Genomic DNA, 22044 nt, shown 5'->3' with positions numbered 1-22044 from the left:
TGGGTCACGAGGACTGGAATTGAGAACCACTGCACTAAGGGCAGCGTTATAGCGCTTCAGTTCCTCAGAGATCAGTGCAGTCCTCCTATGAGGTCTGTTACCCTCATTATCCAGGAGAGTCCTGACATTCCATGTTGCCAATTTAAAAGGAATTATTTTCTTATTTTGACCGCAAGATGGAATTCCCAGTAGGCGCAGTAACATACCCAGGAGATTGTAGAGTGGTTAATTTTTAGGCCACCTTTTCTAGGCCCTTCAAAAATAGGGTGAGCAGTGTGGCCCCTAAATAGGGCTGCTCAGTCACACGTGGGGCTGCCGAAAGCAGCATCCACTCAATCCAAGCTGCTAGCGACCATATACCCTGTGCCGCTGCCATGCAGGGTTCTAGCTAGAAGCTTCCAGGCCATTCTTCCCTGCTCCCATCACCAGATACCCCATCGCCGCCAGACTTCAACCGAATATAAGATCAGAGTACTGTACACCGTGGTCAGAGGTGGAGACCTGCGCAAAGGGAAAGTTTTTAAAGTGCCATAGGGGGTGCACAGGCCCCAGTAACACTATATTCACCATAGTTTGGAATATCCCGGTGGCATGGGTGACCCAAGACGACCAGTTCCAAAATATAGTTGCAGGAGGCTGCTGGAACTTCAGACTGTCAGGAGACAGCCTAATGTGCGCCTCCGACACATGCTTTTTCTCTCAGGGTATGCTCCCACAGCCTTGATCTCAATAGACTAACCTGCAAGGCAGCAGGGCAGTGGCTGGCCATGAACGACCTCTGGGGACCACTGCAACTTCGAGATCCCCCACCAAAGTTAGTCTGGAGCCGCGAAGCACCCAGTTTCCGTGTGTGGCCACGAGGAGGCCTGGTGGGAGTCTTGGAAATGGAAAGGCTATATACTGGCAGGGGGAGACTTATAGGTTGCTTCCTTGTTCACCATAAAGGCTAGCCAGTGGCAGCAGGCTGAAAGCAACTACTATCAGTTCCAAATACTGATACTGACATAATGACATACAATAAATATGGAAATTTTAACTACACGATTGAGGGAGCAGGCTACACAGTGAACTCCGAGAAAACGCTACTCTTGAGCAAACAGTTTGTGCATAGGCTACTACAAATGATGGCAGTGAAAGAGACTGTGAACGCAGTGAATAGGATATGTTTAGTTGTTGAATAGCATAGGCTACTATTACACAGTAGCGATAACATTAAGCGCACCAGAATAAAATATAATATTCAGAAATAAACAGTGTAGCTGACTTACAGATTCAGTTAACATCCACAAATGAATAAGCGCGGCGATTCAGGGAGCAGGCTACACAGTGAACTCAGAGAAAATGCTACTTAAGCTCCGCTGCTTTCTTCGACCCTCTCTGTCTCTGGTCCTGCGCTGTGCTCACTCTGTGTGCAGTGTAAATGGGGAAGTGGCCTCTGGTCCTGCGCTGTGCTCACTCAGTGTGCAGTGTGAGAGGGGGAGTGGCCTGCGCTGTGCTCACTCAGTGTGCAGTGTGAGAGGGGAAGTGGCCTCTGGTCCTGCGCTGTGCTCACTCTGTGTGCAGTGTAAATGGGGAAGTGGCCTCTGGTCCTGCGCTGTGCTCACTCAGTGTGCAGTGTGAGAGGGGGAGTGGCCTGCGCTGTGCTCACTCAGTGTGCAGTGTGAGAGGGGAAGTGGCCTCTGGTCCTGCGCTGTGCTCACTCAGTGTGCAGTGTGAGAGGGGGATTGGCCAGCGGCTAGAGCGGCAAAAGCCATTGTGTGCTTCTTTTACCAATATATTTACTGATATCTTTTGCATTTCTAATCCAAACAACGTCAAACTTGGCACTGCGCTTACTCGTGCCCATAGCAAGACACCTGTCAAGTTTGAAATCCATCGGACTAACGGTTGAGAGTGTTTAGACTTTTTGAGGATTAAAAAAAAGGAGTGAATGGATGTTTTTCACTATATGAAATGGTGGTTGTGTGCACACACTGCAAAGACACATTTATATGTGTCACTTATATAACACCACATTAAAGTGAATTTAGCATCTGTTGACCCCTTTAATAACAAATATTCACAAGGTTAACAGAAGGTAGCGACACACAGTAAATGTGAACGTGACCGGACAGAGAATGAACCTAAGGGTACAACTTAAATTGGAACTCAAACAAGATAATTAATAGAACACAGCTGAACCAAACAAACTCATAGTGAAGGGGACCATGGTAACAAAAAATTTAAAACAAACTAAAAGTCCATTAAAATTAAGACAAACTGAACACAACTGTGACGGTTCCTAATCTGTATCTGAATTTATGTGTAGGCTAGTCGGTAACACTTTGCAATAAGGTTTCATTGGGTTTATAAGGTTTCATACACTGTACATAGGAATTTACTTCTACTTTACTCTTTCCCCACAACTGTGAAGCTTTGGGGGTGTTAATGGACTCATCTGTGTTTTGATCATCATTCTGAATCCCATCCAGGCGTAGTCTTTGACAAAAATATGATTTTCTTAGCTTTTTGTTTAAAATATTGTATACTTAAAAATATACTTGAACGTTACATGAACTTGAAGTATACTAAGTGTGTGTGTGTGTGTGTGTGTGTGTGTGTGTGTGTGTGTGTGTGTGTGTGAAGAAATTGTAATAACTCGATTTTCAGTACTTTGTATTTATTTTAACAATTTAAATATTTTAACAAGTTTAATTATTGCAGTGCATTGTGAAATATACTGTAAGTTGTTTCTTTACAGATTTTACAAGATAAAATATTTGTCAATGATACCCAGGATCTGTTGCACACCAAATCCTCTGACATCGTCCTGTCAGTCATTTCTCATACTATCTTAACGAGATAAGTGAAATCTGATGTACTGTAATGTAATTGACTACTGCAGCAACCCTGTTCCTGCGTTCTGTGTGACTGGTCGTAACTGATCGAAAGATAAACAGCGCATTCTTATTTCAGTGTTGTTATTTAAGCAGAGTACATTCAGTTTAACAGCATTTACAGCACGCCAAAGAGAAAAAGGTTTCAACTGAACTGAAGCATTTTAAACACTATGTTTTTGCTCTATCCATCCATGCAATAGGCTAATGTATGTTCTTAAATAAGCATATTTCAACTGCTCATGGCCCATTTTAGTGGTGGAAAAATTACACTTTAAAATCAGTCTAGGCTCAGCCTGATGAGTCAAATTTTCGAATATGTTGGCCTAGGCAATTTTGTTTTATGTAGTAATATTATTCAATGCTCTGCCATCTGTATTTGCTTAGTAGCTTTTAGTTTCATAGTTGTAGTAGTGACAGGTTTATTTATGGTCCGACATGTTTTTTTTAGCGGGGGATACTCTGCGTTATTATGTCATCGCCCCCTTATGTTACTTCAGACACCCCCTCCTCAGTTTATGACTCTACTCTCATATTGATATGACTTTATTCTCAAAATAGCATGATATTTATCTCATAACTCTATAGCTTTAATTTTTAAATGTGTATCTCTTGAGACCATGGGAGTGACATACCAGCTGGCCTACCTTACTGTTTAATAAACAGTCAATGAACTGTCATTACTGTCACTACAATACAACAGTGGTGAAAAATTGCAGAGCCTTAGCTAATATATTGCCCAAATTAATTATGTAAAGGGACATTTAGAATTTTGGATGGAGCACACATTTATCACTTTACAGTAGGTATTTTATTAAAAGAGTAGGAGAACCCAACCTCAACCTGATGTCTATATGTATTACATTGAACATCAATTCATCTTTAGTAACAATTGAAAATGTGTCCATTTTGCTGGCTGGAAATCTGATCTATGACACAGTCCCAAGAATATGTGGGATCTGATCGAACTGACTCCTCTCCATCATCCCAGGATGAGAAATTCACTGGAAACAACAGATTTCTGTGTGTGACAGGTTGAGTGTCTCTAATATTTGTTTTGACTCATTAGATCTCAAATTGGAAGACACGCCCACTGTCGTTAAGCCTCGTCTTGACATTGAGCACACCTGTGCGGCACAATTACTGAGGCGAGTTAGGTTTTAGAGGCTTTATAAAAAGCATGTTTAAGTGTGGTCGTGTGCGCTCATGTTATGGGGGCCATAAAGGGCTAACAGGGTTTAGATTTCCTGTTGCATCGCTTGATTTATTGCTTTTTCTCACAGTCGCAGATTGTGATCACGGTCTAAATATATGTTTGTCATTAGGGATGTTGTGTGCGTGAAGTGGCGAGCGTAGGGAGCATAAAGCTCACTGTAGTCTAAATTTCACCAACAAGGTAAGAAACTTTATTGTGGGTTTTCTCTTATTTTGGGAGGGGTGAAATCATTTGAAATTGATGCACTATTCGTGCTTTTATTGTACTTCTTTATTGGTTCTTTTGTTGGTATGACAGGTTTCTTTGCCAGTGTATATCTACATGTGAATGCTTGATGACTGTGATACTGAAGCTTAACAGAAGGGGAGAGTGTATTAATCTTTTTTGTACTTGTGGAATTTACGGGGATACGTTAAATAGGGAAGCCAGGGACCGGTATGTGGACAAAATCGGCAAAAAAGTGTAGTTAGTAGCTGTCAACCCTCCCGTTTTCTCCGGGTTTCTCACGTATTTGAGCTCTTTCCCCGCTGTCTTCCCGTTTTAGTATTTTCCTATAAAATATCCCGAAAATGAAAATTTCAACATTCATCTTTCTGTTGCTATCCCTCTGCTGACAGCAAAAATTCGTACTACAAAACTGCTGCATTAACTAAGCGAGTTGTGAAGCTAGGTCTAACGTGACTTTGCTTACAGATTGGCGTGAAATCATGCTCTCACAACAACCACGCTGTTATCTTAAAAAGGCCAATATCACGCTAAGGTTGCCTTCAAGTAAGCAAAACGATGCTTTGAAAACATCTGTTTCGCTGGAAGGGCAAGGGGGTAGCAACAGGACAATAGTACAGAGACTGACAGGTCCGATGGAAGGGCTAACGTTAATGTTATGAGAGTAAGTTATTAAAATACGGGATATTTTACAGGAAAATATGTCCACATACCGGTCCCTGGCTTCCCTATTTAACGTATCTCGGTAAATTCCACATCCTTTTCTCCCAACTCTGCTTCTCCTCGTTCGACATTCGTGAGGCCATCAACATGGCCGCCACGTCCCAGAATGCAACGCGGCGCCCAAGCCCTATTGTTACTTTATTTTGTTTATCACTTGCTTTTAAGAAGCTTTATTCACGGATTTGCTGTGTGGTTTGTCCCTTCTTGTTAAAGTTGGGTTGATTATGGTATCATATTAACTGTGGGTATTTAATTGGTAAACTGGGCAAGAGATCTATGTTGAGTGCTTTAGAATGAATTTTTTTTATTTTTTTTATTTTGGAAAGTCACGTATCTGTCTTTAATCCAATCTGAACCAGCAGGGTCCTTCATATTATTGTAACTCCTTTTGGTTTAATTCTTTTTGGGGGATTTTTATTTTATTTTCCTGGGTGGCCTATTAAGGTTTCTTAAGTACTTTTAGCCAAAGGTTACATGTGCATCACTTTTTCTTAGCCAGACTGAACATCCTTAATCCTGCACACATTAATCTCTGGTCTCACTGACTGTACCTCATACAGAACAGAGTCCCACTTTCTGCAGCTTTCCTCATGCCTTTCTCTCCACGGTTAGCCAGCAAAGCTCTATCTCCCACTGCTAAGGGTGAGCCTCTGACTTTCCAATTGTAAAGAATGGCATGACGGTTCTGCTCTTTGCGACTGTGTTTCTGTGAAATTTCAGCAGCTGTGTTCAGGTCTCTTCTCAGTGCAGTAACAAACTCAAGCTGGCTGATCATCTTATCATCAAGGACATGCGGAAACATGTCAATCAGCAGCCTTGGAATACTCCCAAACATAAGATAAAAAGGAACAAACCCAGTTGTTTCATGTACAGTACAATTTATTGTAGCTGAATGTTAACGTCTTTAGAAGCTGTGGCCACCTCGACTTGGATTTGACTGGGAGAGCTCTTATCATATTCCCCAGCCATCACCAAGCAAGTTCTTAATGATTTTTCTTTCAAAATACGCACCTTGGTCCGAATACATTCTCATTGGAAATTCATAAATGCAGAAGAGGTCATTCCAAAGGCAATGGGCAACTTGCTTAGCAGACTGGTTGTGATGTGCGAGGGGAAGTCATGTGCCATCTTAGAAAATCTGTCACTACTAGGACATCAACCACCTTCCCTGAAGTCTATTCAGCACTCCAAAAGTCTATGCATATTAGTTCCATAGGTTCAGAGGTGCGAATATGTTCAAGGGGCGCACAAGCATCTGTTTCTGGAGTTTTCCTGACAACACACCTCTAGCAGTTCTTCACATAAAGCTTGATGTCCTTACTCATCCCTGGCCAAAAGAATCTTTCAGCTGCGAGGGAGTGAGTTCTTACACTACTCTGATGTCCAGCTGCATCATGAACACCACAGAGAATGTCATGCTTCAGGGAATCAGGAACAACATATTGAAAGATTTTCTTATTCATCAGATGATCCTTCTTTACTCTGTACAGCACACAATTATGAATCTTTAGCTTTTTCCAGTGCTTCAAAAGGTTTGTCACAGAGTTGGGTTCCTTTGCTCTCTCACACTTTGAAGGACGTTTATGTCTCAGAACATAGTTGATGACTCTACCAACTATGTTGTCCTGCTCTTGGAGATGGACAAGTCTGGAAAATGGGATCGCAACAGCTGGATCTTCAGCAGGGAGCTGAAGTGTCGTTGGACTGGCCACGGTCAACGGACTAACTCCTCCATCGCAGTGAGCACCCCCGTGCTGATGCTTGTTACCAAGGGGACAGCCTCTCCAGAAGAAGGTGTATCCTCCTCTCTCTTCTTTCAGCGAGCCTTCACCCAGCAGCTTTGTTTCACTAAGGCAGTGGTTCTCAATTCCAGTCCTCGTGACCCACTGCTCTGCACATTTTGTATGTCTCCCTTATTTAACACACCTGAACCAGATCATCAGCTCATTAGGAGAGACTCCATGAACTGAACTGAGTGTGTCAGATAAGAGAGACATGCAAAATGTGCAGAGCAGTGGGTCACGAGGACTGGAATTGAGAACCACTGCACTAAGGGCAGCGTTATAGCGCTTCAGTTCCTCAGAGATCAGTGCAGTCCTCCTATGAGGTCTGTTACCCTCATTATCCAGGAGAGTCCTGACATTCCATGTTGCCAATTTAAAAGGAATTATTTTCTTATTTTGACCGCAAGATGGAATTCCCAGTAGGCGCAGTAACATACCCAGGAGATTGTAGAGTGGTTAATTTTTAGGCCACCTTTTCTAGGCCCTTCAAAAATAGGGTGAGCAGTGTGGCCCCTAAATAGGGCTGCTCAGTCACACGTGGGGCTGCCGAAAGCAGCATCCACTCAATCCAAGCTGCTAGCGACCATATACCCTGTGCCGCTGCCATGCAGGGTTCTAGCTAGAAGCTTCCAGGCCATTCTTCCCTGCTCCCATCACCAGATACCCCATCGCCGCCAGACTTCAACCGAATATAAGATCAGAGTACTGTACACCGTGGTCAGAGGTGGAGACCTGCGCAAAGGGAAAGTTTTTAAAGTGCCATAGGGGGTGCACAGGCCCCAGTAACACTATATTCACCATAGTTTGGAATATCCCGGTGGCATGGGTGACCCAAGACGACCAGTTCCAAAATATAGTTGCAGGAGGCTGCTGGAACTTCAGACTGTCAGGAGACAGCCTAATGTGCGCCTCCGACACATGCTTTTTCTCTCAGGGTATGCTCCCACAGCCTTGATCTCAATAGACTAACCTGCAAGGCAGCAGGGCAGTGGCTGGCCATGAACGACCTCTGGGGACCACTGCAACTTCGAGATCCCCCACCAAAGTTAGTCTGGAGCCGCGAAGCACCCAGTTTCCGTGTGTGGCCACGAGGAGGCCTGGTGGGAGTCTTGGAAATGGAAAGGCTATATACTGGCAGGGGGAGACTTATAGGTTGCTTCCTTGTTCACCATAAAGGCTAGCCAGTGGCAGCAGGCTGAAAGCAACTACTATCAGTTCCAAATACTGATACTGACATAATGACATACAATAAATATGGAAATTTTAACTACACGATTGAGGGAGCAGGCTACACAGTGAACTCCGAGAAAACGCTACTCTTGAGCAAACAGTTTGTGCATAGGCTACTACAAATGATGGCAGTGAAAGAGACTGTGAACGCAGTGAATAGGATATGTTTAGTTGTTGAATAGCATAGGCTACTATTACACAGTAGCGATAACATTAAGCGCACCAGAATAAAATATAATATTCAGAAATAAACAGTGTAGCTGACTTACAGATTCAGTTAACATCCACAAATGAATAAGCGCGGCGATTCAGGGAGCAGGCTACACAGTGAACTCAGAGAAAATGCTACTTAAGCTCCGCTGCTTTCTTCGACCCTCTCTGTCTCTGGTCCTGCGCTGTGCTCACTCTGTGTGCAGTGTAAATGGGGAAGTGGCCTCTGGTCCTGCGCTGTGCTCACTCAGTGTGCAGTGTGAGAGGGGGAGTGGCCTGCGCTGTGCTCACTCAGTGTGCAGTGTGAGAGGGGAAGTGGCCTCTGGTCCTGCGCTGTGCTCACTCTGTGTGCAGTGTAAATGGGGAAGTGGCCTCTGGTCCTGCGCTGTGCTCACTCAGTGTGCAGTGTGAGAGGGGGAGTGGCCTGCGCTGTGCTCACTCAGTGTGCAGTGTGAGAGGGGAAGTGGCCTCTGGTCCTGCGCTGTGCTCACTCAGTGTGCAGTGTGAGAGGGGGATTGGCCAGCGGCTAGAGCGGCAAAAGCCATTGTGTGCTTCTTTTACCAATATATTTACTGATATCTTTTGCATTTCTAATCCAAACAACGTCAAACTTGGCACTGCGCTTACTCGTGCCCATAGCAAGACACCTGTCAAGTTTGAAATCCATCGGACTAACGGTTGAGAGTGTTTAGACTTTTTGAGGATTAAAAAAAAGGAGTGAATGGATGTTTTTCACTATATGAAATGGTGGTTGTGTGCACACACTGCAAAGACACATTTATATGTGTCACTTATATAACACCACATTAAAGTGAATTTAGCATCTGTTGACCCCTTTAATAACAAATATTCACAAGGTTAACAGAAGGTAGCGACACACAGTAAATGTGAACGTGACCGGACAGAGAATGAACCTAAGGGTACAACTTAAATTGGAACTCAAACAAGATAATTAATAGAACACAGCTGAACCAAACAAACTCATAGTGAAGGGGACCATGGTAACAAAAAATTTAAAACAAACTAAAAGTCCATTAAAATTAAGACAAACTGAACACAACTGTGACGGTTCCTAATCTGTATCTGAATTTATGTGTAGGCTAGTCGGTAACACTTTGCAATAAGGTTTCATTGGGTTTATAAGGTTTCATACACTGTACATAGGAATTTACTTCTACTTTACTCTTTCCCCACAACTGTGAAGCTTTGGGGGTGTTAATGGACTCATCTGTGTTTTGATCATCATTCTGAATCCCATCCAGGCGTAGTCTTTGACAAAAATATGATTTTCTTAGCTTTTTGTTTAAAATATTGTATACTTAAAAATATACTTGAACGTTACATGAACTTGAAGTATACTAAGTGTGTGTGTGTGTGTGTGTGTGTGTGTGTGTGTGTGTGTGTGTGTGTGTGAAGAAATTGTAATAACTCGATTTTCAGTACTTTGTATTTATTTTAACAATTTAAATATTTTAACAAGTTTAATTATTGCAGTGCATTGTGAAATATACTGTAAGTTGTTTCTTTACAGATTTTACAAGATAAAATATTTGTCAATGATACCCAGGATCTGTTGCACACCAAATCCTCTGACATCGTCCTGTCAGTCATTTCTCATACTATCTTAACGAGATAAGTGAAATCTGATGTACTGTAATGTAATTGACTACTGCAGCAACCCTGTTCCTGCGTTCTGTGTGACTGGTCGTAACTGATCGAAAGATAAACAGCGCATTCTTATTTCAGTGTTGTTATTTAAGCAGAGTACATTCAGTTTAACAGCATTTACAGCACGCCAAAGAGAAAAAGGTTTCAACTGAACTGAAGCATTTTAAACACTATGTTTTTGCTCTATCCATCCATGCAATAGGCTAATGTATGTTCTTAAATAAGCATATTTCAACTGCTCATGGCCCATTTTAGTGGTGGAAAAATTACACTTTAAAATCAGTCTAGGCTCAGCCTGATGAGTCAAATTTTCGAATATGTTGGCCTAGGCAATTTTGTTTTATGTAGTAATATTATTCAATGCTCTGCCATCTGTATTTGCTTAGTAGCTTTTAGTTTCATAGTTGTAGTAGTGACAGGTTTATTTATGGTCCGACATGTTTTTTTTAGCGGGGGATACTCTGCGTTATTATGTCATCGCCCCCTTATGTTACTTCAGACACCCCCTCCTCAGTTTATGACTCTACTCTCATATTGATATGACTTTATTCTCAAAATAGCATGATATTTATCTCATAACTCTATAGCTTTAATTTTTAAATGTGTATCTCTTGAGACCATGGGAGTGACATACCAGCTGGCCTACCTTACTGTTTAATAAACAGTCAATGAACTGTCATTACTGTCACTACAATACAACAGTGGTGAAAAATTGCAGAGCCTTAGCTAATATATTGCCCAAATTAATTATGTAAAGGGACATTTAGAATTTTGGATGGAGCACACATTTATCACTTTACAGTAGGTATTTTATTAAAAGAGTAGGAGAACCCAACCTCAACCTGATGTCTATATGTATTACATTGAACATCAATTCATCTTTAGTAACAATTGAAAATGTGTCCATTTTGCTGGCTGGAAATCTGATCTATGACACAGTCCCAAGAATATGTGGGATCTGATCGAACTGACTCCTCTCCATCATCCCAGGATGAGAAATTCACTGGAAACAACAGATTTCTGTGTGTGACAGGTTGAGTGTCTCTAATATTTGTTTTGACTCATTAGATCTCAAATTGGAAGACACGCCCACTGTCGTTAAGCCTCGTCTTGACATTGAGCACACCTGTGCGGCACAATTACTGAGGCGAGTTAGGTTTTAGAGGCTTTATAAAAAGCATGTTTAAGTGTGGTCGTGTGCGCTCATGTTATGGGGGCCATAAAGGGCTAACAGGGTTTAGATTTCCTGTTGCATCGCTTGATTTATTGCTTTTTCTCACAGTCGCAGATTGTGATCACGGTCTAAATATATGTTTGTCATTAGGGATGTTGTGTGCGTGAAGTGGCGAGCGTAGGGAGCATAAAGCTCACTGTAGTCTAAATTTCACCAACAAGGTAAGAAACTTTATTGTGGGTTTTCTCTTATTTTGGGAGGGGTGAAATCATTTGAAATTGATGCACTATTCGTGCTTTTATTGTACTTCTTTATTGGTTCTTTTGTTGGTATGACAGGTTTCTTTGCCAGTGTATATCTACATGTGAATGCTTGATGACTGTGATACTGAAGCTTAACAGAAGGGGAGAGTGTATTAATCTTTTTTGTACTTGTGGAATTTACGGGGATACGTTAAATAGGGAAGCCAGGGACCGGTATGTGGACAAAATCGGCAAAAAAGTGTAGTTAGTAGCTGTCAACCCTCCCGTTTTCTCCGGGTTTCTCACGTATTTGAGCTCTTTCCCCGCTGTCTTCCCGTTTTAGTATTTTCCTATAAAATATCCCGAAAATGAAAATTTCAACATTCATCTTTCTGTTGCTATCCCTCTGCTGACAGCAAAAATTCGTACTACAAAACTGCTGCATTAACTAAGCGAGTTGTGAAGCTAGGTCTAACGTGACTTTGCTTACAGATTGGCGTGAAATCATGCTCTCACAACAACCACGCTGTTATCTTAAAAAGGCCAATATCACGCTAAGGTTGCCTTCAAGTAAGCAAAACGATGCTTTGAAAACATCTGTTTCGCTGGAAGGGCAAGGGGGTAGCAACAGGACAATAGTACAGAGACTGACAGGTCCGATGGAAGGGCTAACGTTAATGTTATGAGAGTAAGTTATTAAAATACGGGATATTTTACAGGAAAATATGTCCACATACCGGTCCCTGGCTTCCCTATTTAACGTATCTCGGTAAATTCCACATCCTTTTCTCCCAACTCTGCTTCTCCTCGTTCGACATTCGTGAGGCCATCAACATGGCCGCCACGTCCCAGAATGCAACGCGGCGCCCAAGCCCTATTGTTACTTTATTTTGTTTATCACTTGCTTTTAAGAAGCTTTATTCACGGATTTGCTGTGTGGTTTGTCCCTTCTTGTTAAAGTTGGGTTGATTATGGTATCATATTAACTGTGGGTATTTAATTGGTAAACTGGGCAAGAGATCTATGTTGAGTGCTTTAGAATGAATTTTTTTTATTTTTTTTATTTTGGAAAGTCACGTATCTGTCTTTAATCCAATCTGAACCAGCAGGGTCCTTCATATTATTGTAACTCCTTTTGGTTTAATTCTTTTTGGGGGATTTTTATTTTATTTTCCTGGGTGGCCTATTAAGGTTTCTTAAGTACTTTTAGCCAAAGGTTACATGTGCATCACTTTTTCTTAGCCAGACTGAACATCCTTAATCCTGCACACATTAATCTCTGGTCTCACTGACTGTACCTCATACAGAACAGAGTCCCACTTTCTGCAGCTTTCCTCATGCCTTTCTCTCCACGGTTAGCCAGCAAAGCTCTATCTCCCACTGCTAAGGGTGAGCCTCTGACTTTCCAATTGTAAAGAATGGCATGACGGTTCTGCTCTTTGCGACTGTGTTTCTGTGAAATTTCAGCAGCTGTGTTCAGGTCTCTTCTCAGTGCAGTAACAAACTCAAGCTGGCTGATCATCTTATCATCAAGGACATGCGGAAACATGTCAATCAGCAGCCTTGGAATACTCCCAAACATAAGATAAAAAGGAACAAACCCAGTTGTTTCATGTACAGTACAATTTATTGTAGCTGAATGTTAACGTCTTTAGAAGCTGTGGCCACCTCGACTTGGATTTGACTGGGAGAGCTCTTATCATATTCCCCAGCCATCACCAAGCAAGTTCTTAATGATTTTTCTTTCAAAATACGCACCTTGGTCCGAATACATTCTCATTGGAAATTCATAAATGCAGAAGAGGTCATTCCAAAGGCAATGGGCAACTTGCTTAGCAGACTGGTTGTGATGTGCGAGGGGAAGTCATGTGCCATCTTAGAAAATCTGTCACTACTAGGACATCAACCACCTTCCCTGAAGTCTATTCAGCACTCCAAAAGTCTATGCATATTAGTTCCATAGGTTCAGAGGTGCGAATATGTTCAAGGGGCGCACAAGCATCTGTTTCTGGAGTTTTCCTGACAACACACCTCTAGCAGTTCTTCACATAAAGCTTGATGTCCTTACTCATCCCTGGCCAAAAGAATCTTTCAGCTGCGAGGGAGTGAGTTCTTACACTACTCTGATGTCCAGCTGCATCATGAACACCACAGAGAATGTCATGCTTCAGGGAATCAGGAACAACATATTGAAAGATTTTCTTATTCATCAGATGATCCTTCTTTACTCTGTACAGCACACAATTATGAATCTTTAGCTTTTTCCAGTGCTTCAAAAGGTTTGTCACAGAGTTGGGTTCCTTTGCTCTCTCACACTTTGAAGGACGTTTATGTCTCAGAACATAGTTGATGACTCTACCAACTATGTTGTCCTGCTCTTGGAGATGGACAAGTCTGGAAAATGGGATCGCAACAGCTGGATCTTCAGCAGGGAGCTGAAGTGTCGTTGGACTGGCCACGGTCAACGGACTAACTCCTCCATCGCAGTGAGCACCCAAGACAGGAGAAACTTCAGCAGCATCAAAGGATCAAAGTCATCCTGCAGCTCGTTCTCAGCTTCGTTGACAGTTTTCTGACAGTTTTTAGTGACACAAAAAGCATCATGCACAGTTCCAGTAACAACGCCATTGGCCTCATCCAAGAGAGAAACACATGGTTCTTTCAACAGACGATGGCTGACACAAGACTTAACAAAGGGCTCTCTGCTCTAGGTATCTGCAACAATGTTTTTCGTGCCTGGCACATACTTCAGATCAAAGTCGTATGCAGCGAGCTTCGCTGCCCATCGCTGTTCAATCGCATCCAATCTGGGTTTGGTTAGAATATAGGACAAGGGATTATTATCAGACCATGCAGTGAAATGTTTCCCTTTTAGCCAATGGCTAAACTTGACGCAAATGGCCCACTTTAAAGCCAGAAATCCAAGTCTTTGTGGAGAGTGTTTTGCTTGCAAAAGCAAATGGGCATGCAATATTCTCACCAGGCGGCACCTGAGATAACACAGCACCTATGCCATTCAATGTAGCATCAACAGAGAGAATAAAGGGATGACTGAAATCTGGGTGTTCAAGAATTTAGAGTTTCAAAAGCCATTCGACTCTCACTAGTCCAATTCTCTGGTGAAAGCTTCATGACACTGAGTGGCCTCCTCATTCGACCACACTTCCTTTGAGCTATGTTCTGTGACCGATCTGATAGGAGACTGAAAACTGGTTTTGCCTTAGCAGAACAGTCGTTAATGAAATGCTGATAATATGAAATCATATCCAGGAAAGATCTGATCTTCTTTTGAGAAGGGGTTATACCATCCGTATACCATCACCAAAAATGGACATCCTCATCCTCATAAAGGTTGCTGGACTGTTGGTCAGTCCCTGAGGTAGCCAATTGTACTCATGGAGACCGAAAGAAGAGAAAAAAGTGGTGTACTTCTTATGCTCTTCAAACAAGGGAACATTATAAAACCCAGAAGTCAAGTCCATATAAAACCTTGCCTCCCAGGGCTGCGAGTGCATCCGCTTGGTGTGGGAGTGGGTGGGTTTCCTTCACTGTCTTCACATTCAGCCATCTAAAATCTGTACAAATACGAAGGTCATTTTCTACACTAAAACTAGCGGAGATGCATATTCATTCTGAGATTTCCTTATAATGCCCTTCAATTCAATCTCATTTAAGACAGTGCACATCTTATCGTAGTGACGGGGCTGTACACTACGTCGATTCTCATCCACCAAGTTGATTTTGTGGACAAAGTCGATGGCTTCCCCACAGTTGGCTTCCCCAAAGGTCAACTCATATTTCTCAATTAAATTCAGAGGCACATTCTAGTTTCCTAACCCTTTGAGAAGACGGAGATTTCATCCTCTCAGGACAAAGCGGGAGTGGTCAGGAGGGCAACACTGGAAGCACAACTTTTTGTCACGACAATGTGTGAGACCAGAATGAAATGACCATGAACAGACAGTGCATGGCAGGTCATTGAGACCTTTTATTCGAACAAACAAGAAGGAATTGTTATGTAACTGCTCAGAGTTTTGGGTTGAAGATCAAAATGCTGCTTTATTGTGACAATCCAGAATCGTAATCCATAAAACAGGCAAAATGTCAAACACATGGGCAAACAATCCAGACAAGCAACAGGGCAGAAAACACAGGCAAAAAGGGTATCCAGAAAACAGGCAGATAATTTAAAACCAAGACACATGAAACCAGGCAGAAATGCAGTGTAACACATACAAGAAAATCAAATCATACTTACTACATCTACACTGGCTATACAGTCAATAAATCTATTTAATCTATCAAAAATGTAGTACTGCTCAAATTGATGTTTTCTGCATATTAAGTCATTTACTTCCATAATTATTTATTAACTATTTTAACTCATTTACAAATCCACCTGGACACAAAAAGCAAGCAGAGAATGCCTTTTTTGTCAAGGCATTCCTGTAGCTCAAACAGTAGGGCATGGCATGGCACTATCAACGCCAATGTCATGTATACCAAATGTATACCCTGAATGCAAGGTAAGTCACCTTGGATAAATGCATCGGCTAAATATGTAAATGTAAATTCAATCTAATTCAGGAAATAGTCTGGTTTATATTGGGCAGGGCCAGACAAATAAAAGCTGTTCATTAACCAAAACAATCAAAAACAACCCACCACAATTAGCTCTTTGTGATGTTTTATTAACAAAATTCAGAAGGAGCACATTCAGATAATCTACCCAATCAGCACAAGGAGGCCTATATATAAATAGCAAACTCACCTCTGTCCCATGACAGCTTTCGAGCATCCCTCCTCCACCTCACTCCTCACTCTTATCTGTTCTTATCCCAGCCAGGGGGAAGTGCTCTGGGTTGTAAGTGTGAACTCGTGGTGGAAGACTTATTTATATACTACCATATCTATAATAAAATCTCAACTCATACAATATTAAAAAATGAGCACAAACTCACAAATACAGATGGGGACAAACACTTTATTTGTTGCCCAAACAGGTTGTATATCTGTAACATTTTTGCTCTTTCATAAATAGATTTTATTTGTTTGTTTGCTTGATAATAATCTACAATTTTGCTGTAAGGCTGTTTACTGTAACTTTTCTATTGTGATAAATTACCCAATAGAGTGTGACAACATGCCCCAATAGCAGGGTCAATACGTGTTAAATGAACTGCATGTTTCTTCCTGGTCATTAACGGTGGAAATGTTCAATAGTGTTTTCTGTAGCTACTAGCACGGTATATGCCCATTCAGAAATGGACATTCAAATATGAACTACCCTGAGAAATATTCAATGAAGTAAATTGTGTGACAGCTAGCCCTGATCTTCATGATATATTTTTATGAAATTAAAGGTTATATAAACAATGAAAGTGAAATGATCAACATTTGTTGTTTGTAGAAGCGTCTTCAGTAAGTCATTGGTTAGTACCACAAGCTCAGCTTCACTGCGTCTACTGCGCAGGAAAGCTGGTCTCTACGGCAACAAGAGGGCAGCTATTTTGGGCCGTGAGTAAACTGGTGCTCTGTTATCCTGAAACATCCAGCATTGTGAAGAAAGAGCAAAAGAAATGTATCTCAAGAGGAGAAGTTAACATTAAGGACACATCTCCTCTATATTCTTCATCTCAAACTGTTAGAAATAAAGACCCATGTGAGAAAACATCCTTATAATGTCAAATTAACCCTCATGTGAAGAACATGACATAAGTAAAGTGAAGAAAAAGGAAATGAATCCACAAGCACATAAAATGCCTTCTTCTTCATGCTGAGAGTCAATGGCAACCCACAGAACCATGTGGTAAAAAGTTGAAAAGTGAAATTTGGCACATTGAAAGAGGAGATTCTGAACATACCTGACGGCCCCTTCTCAAACACTATCTTCTATCTCAAAAACTTCAGCATCACCAACAAGTTAAAGTTGCACTTTCTTTAACCAGCACTTGGTAACCTGATAAATGTTGTGGCGATTATGCTCTGAGGTTGTGTGAGCATTTAGTGCTAAAAATATATATTTTATAATTATGTCCTTAGGTCAAGTCACATTTATTTATATAGTGCTTTATACAAAACTGATTGTTGCTAAGCAGCTTCATATTAATAATCAGGAAAATAACAGTGTAAATGTTGTCGAATTCAGTTGATCAAACACTCAGAGTACAATTATATCTTGCAACATAGCATATTATTAGAATAAGAAGCTGTGAATATGCATGAACATGCAGTTGTGGGTTTGTGTGAGAGAGGTGTTATCTAACAGAAGAGATTAAGTTTGCATGTAAGCTGTGTGAAGGGTTTTCTTCATTACTATGGTAAGAAAGCACAGATGGGAGGATTGTATGCTACTTTTATGTCATCAGATTTGTGTGGTATGGCTGCCCATAATCTTGGTACAGATACTGTTATGGAAGAATATTATCAAATTTCTTCAGATTTGAAAACTTTGTTGAATTGTGTCCATTTGTTTTTTTTTGCTTTATGATTTTATATTTTAGTATTTTGTGTTGTAATGCTACAAATCGTGGTCATTTGATAGATATTTCGATGCAATAGAGTAAAATTCACATCCTGGTTTTATTATTATGAATGAGAACCTTAACCTGTAATCAGTCTTTTAACTAGTGGCTAAGAAGGTTCAGGATAAAAGGATTACACAAACAGCTATGTCCCTTGACATTCACTTTTCCCATGGCACAAATGTATCTCAAAGACAAATGCCATGAGAGAACTCAAGCTACTGCAAAACACGAGATTTATCTCCCATGATAAAACAAGAACAAACACACAAGAGTATGGTATCTGTACAGTATTAACTGCTTACGCAGTTATTTTCACTTTAAAGCTTATGATATGCCTTCATTTTGCTGTTAAATGAACAGTAAAATAACAATAAAAAAACAAATAAAAAACACTTCTACGGATTGATATTCAAGACTGATCCAGCCATCTATAAAATCTATAAAAATGTTGATGGCACTTTATTTTACACAGGTGTACTTACCTAAGAAAATACTGGGTAATATAAGGTACCTACAGGGGTTAAAGTTAGGTTTAAGAGTATAGGTTCGGGGTTAGTACCAAGTTATTACCCAGTTATTGTAATTACTGTAATAAGTTAATTGTATGTACATGGATAACTGGACTGTAAAAGGAAGTGCTACCACAATGATAGTCATTTGAACAGAAAATGGTTTACTTTATTTTGGTTAACTTTAATTTACTGTATTATGGTAAAAAAATACATACAATTTTAGCAGATCATGCAATCTCTTAGGAACGAACCCATGACCTTGGCGTTGCTAGCACCATGAGCTATGCGATTGCAGAGAATTATAAATTATTTATGACTGAATCAGCCACACAACATTAGTTTGCCTAACGGAAGTTATTTTTAAGGGTCAGATCAGTTAAGTCACTTTATTTTCAGGCCAGAAACACTTCAAAAGTGCAGCCTCACTGTACATAATTAATGTGTGCTCTTGCGCTACTATGGCAGTATCACACCTCAGTGCTCAAGGGGGTCATTAAAGCAGATGTGTTATCATTCTGGTAGCAATTATAAACATGTCAATAGTAAATTGCAAGACTCTATGACAACCATCATCACCATCACCAAAAATAAGTTTGTTCAAGACATGTTTGAAAAAAGCCATTCTTTTTGCACATCCATTTGATGACCCTACAGAAATGAAAAACCTTCACCTTCAAGGTACCAACTGTATTTTTTCAGCTTGAGTGTTCTCTCTCATATGGGTTTGTGTACGTGCATTTTTGCCAGTACTTACGAGTGCCATCGAAACGAGTTGCAATGGTGTCCAGGAAGGTGTTCTGGGGTGCCAGCAGCCCCTTCATCACTGGCATGATGCCAGGTTTCCAGAGTCAGCAGATGTTTAGGGGAAAAGCCTGTATGAAGCATCAATCTTCTCTACATCCCAAAGAAAGGGTGGCCAGGGCAGATGTGAGGTACAGCAGAGAGAGCGCATCCTAAAAGAGCGAACGTCCCCCCAAATGATGACTCCTCACTGTATTCTTCCTCAGTCCAGTGAATGAATGATCAAAAAACAAACAAATCCCTTTGATTATTAATGCATACCGTGATGAACACTTCCACTTAGTTCCTTATCCTCTGTCTTCCCTGGTGAGTCTCTCTCAGCTGTGTACACCTGCATGACAGGAGAATTCACAAGCCGTGCATCTCTAAAACGGTCTGGGCTTGTTTTTGTTCTGTAATACACTGTGGCAGAGCTACAGAGACAGTTACATTTGTCTTCACCCCTCCTTCTCTGGCTCTTTCTCTCTTTATCCACACCCACTATTCATTTCCTCTTCAGCCACTGAGAGCACACACACATTCTTGAAAGAAATCTATCCCACATACCCATCTTTACATATCATTCCTGTACAGTCATAATAAAAGTCTTAATAATGGTAATAATAGGTATTTTTTTTTATGTCCTCTGCCTTTTAAAATTATATTACAAAAACATTCATGTAATAATGAGAGAAATAACTTTCATAGGAATATTGTTATTGTTTGCTTATTCTTTAATGCCAATGCTTTTCCTGGATAGCTACAGTCAAAAAAAAAGAAAGAAAAAGGTTCAGTTGAGTTCAGTAGAACCTTAGGTTTCTTAACTCAATTTTAAAGAACACTTTATGCCAAAAAGGTTCTAAATGAGGAATAATGTCTATATGGAGAAAATGTATAATACATGAATAGTCCATTATAATACTTTTATGATGATATTAACACACAGTGAAGCATGTATTATTATAGTTATAGTTAATGTTAGGCTCCAGCATCCCACAACCCTACAGAAAACAAACAGTTATAAATAGTTATAATGTATTATAAGTCTCATGCCTCGACATTGTTTATCTAAGATCTGAACAGTACATCATGAGTGAAAATTGGTTGTTCATTTGAGTACTTCCTGTATGTTATAATGAATTATAGCTCCATTAAAGGGGTGGTATAATACCCTTTTTTTTTAAAAAACAATATGTAAAATAAGTCTCTGTTGTCCCCAGAGTGTGTATGTTAAGTTTTAGCTCAAAATACCCCACAGATATTTTTTTAGGATATTAAAATTGTCCCTTTATGAGGGTCAGTAAAAACGCGTCGTTTCGTGTGTGTCCCTTTAAATGCAAATGAGCTGCTGCTCCCAGCACAGAGGGCGGAGCTTCAAGAGCTTGTGTGTTAGCTGCTAAGATTCCCTGCACAAGCTAGACAAGCACTAAATGTCAGAAACTGTTCTGCCTTTTATGTTTAAACTGGAGTAAGACAATGATGGAGAGACTCGAGAAGAAGAGACTCTTCCTCTTCTCAACATGGACTGTGTGTTCCCGGGGGCGGGGTTTATGTAAATTTTATGGTGGGTGATGTCATTAACCCAGGATGAATGTCGTGTAGTCCCTACCAGCCGTTTGTTGTAGTCCTTAAAAAACGATTTCTTTAAAAGCAAATATCTCCCATTGCTTTGAATTTTGAGCGTTGTAACTTTGCAGATGTTGTTTATGCTCAAATAGTAACATTACACCATTAAATCATTATCAACCACCCCTTTAAACTTATTTATAAGTAAACATTACTATTTTATAAATACATTAATAAAGACTCATTACGACCTACAGTTATTATAAGAACAGTTATAATTACATTTAAATTATTTGTATAATTACTTATGAGTTTTTTTTTATTTTTTATTTAACCTTTATTTATCCAGGTAAACTGTTTGAGAACCACTTCTCATTTACAAACATGACCTGCCCAGTAGGCTACAGGAATAAATAGAAACATACTGTACAACTGTACATAGTCATACACATGACACATAGAACAAGCAATTGAATAAAAAAAAAAGGTAGACAACAAAGAAAAAAGAAAAAAAAGAAAAGAAAAAAAGAATAAAGTAAATGTATGTGTGTATAAATATGGTTCAGGATTGTCAGCAGGAACAAGAGTCAACTATGTTGTTTTGGAGGTTCTGCTTAAAGGTGGAGATTGGGATCAGAGACGTAAGTTTCAGGGTATTTTGTAGTATGTTCCAGTCATGTACTGCTGCAAAGCGGAAGGCATTATGTCCAAAGGTAGTAGACGTAGGGGGGCGTACTAAATTTAATAAAATTACTTGATCTTGTGTGATAGGTGTTATGAACGGCATAAAGAAGAGATGACAGATAGAGAGGTGTCTTGCCCAGGATTGTCTTGTATATGAAGAGAAACCAATGATGGAGCCGCCGGGTATGAAGGGAGGGCCAGCCCACCAGTTTATACAGGTCACAGTGATGAGTGTGAAAGGGTGCATTAGTGGCAAAACGGATGGCTGAATGATAGAGTGTGTCAAGTAATTTTAGGGCTGTGTTTGGTGCCATTCTATAGATAATATCGCCATAGTCCAAAATTGGCAGTACAGGAAGCTTTATTGCGGAAAAGAAAGGCTAGTCTAGCTTTGACTTTTGTTTGAAGGTTATTGATGTGTGTAATGAATGACAGGGATGAATCCAACCAGATGCCTAGGTATTTATATGGTTTGACATTTGACAAAAAATTTGACATTGTGGAGTCTTGGTAACCGGTTTTTGGCTAAAAGGGATACATTTTGTCTTACTGGTGTTAATACGGAGGTGGAGATTGTCAAAGAACTGCTCAAAATGGTGTCATCTGCATAAAGATGAATCCGGGAGG

General features: G+C 40.5%; 1 protein-coding gene across 1 annotated transcript in view; it reads right to left on the bottom strand.

The window, feature by feature from the left end:
• The window catches only part of kcnh4b (potassium voltage-gated channel, subfamily H (eag-related), member 4b), a 52153-nt gene extending 32559 nt beyond the window's left edge, over positions 1 to 19594 (bottom strand). The window contains exon 1 of the mRNA XM_084433822.1: positions 19142 to 19594. Within this exon, the coding sequence (XP_084289948.1) occupies positions 19142 to 19217 (76 nt within the window). The 5' untranslated portion in view covers positions 19218 to 19594. The remainder of the gene's footprint in view (positions 1 to 19141) is intronic.
• Positions 19595 to 22044: the final 2450 nt, after the last annotated feature.

The sequence above is a fragment of the Rutilus rutilus genome (genome assembly GCF_951802725.1).
Source record: "Rutilus rutilus genome assembly, chromosome: 16".
In the NCBI taxonomy this organism is placed as follows: Eukaryota; Metazoa; Chordata; class Actinopteri; order Cypriniformes; family Leuciscidae; genus Rutilus; species Rutilus rutilus.
This window is presented reverse-complemented; position numbering and strand designations above follow the sequence as displayed.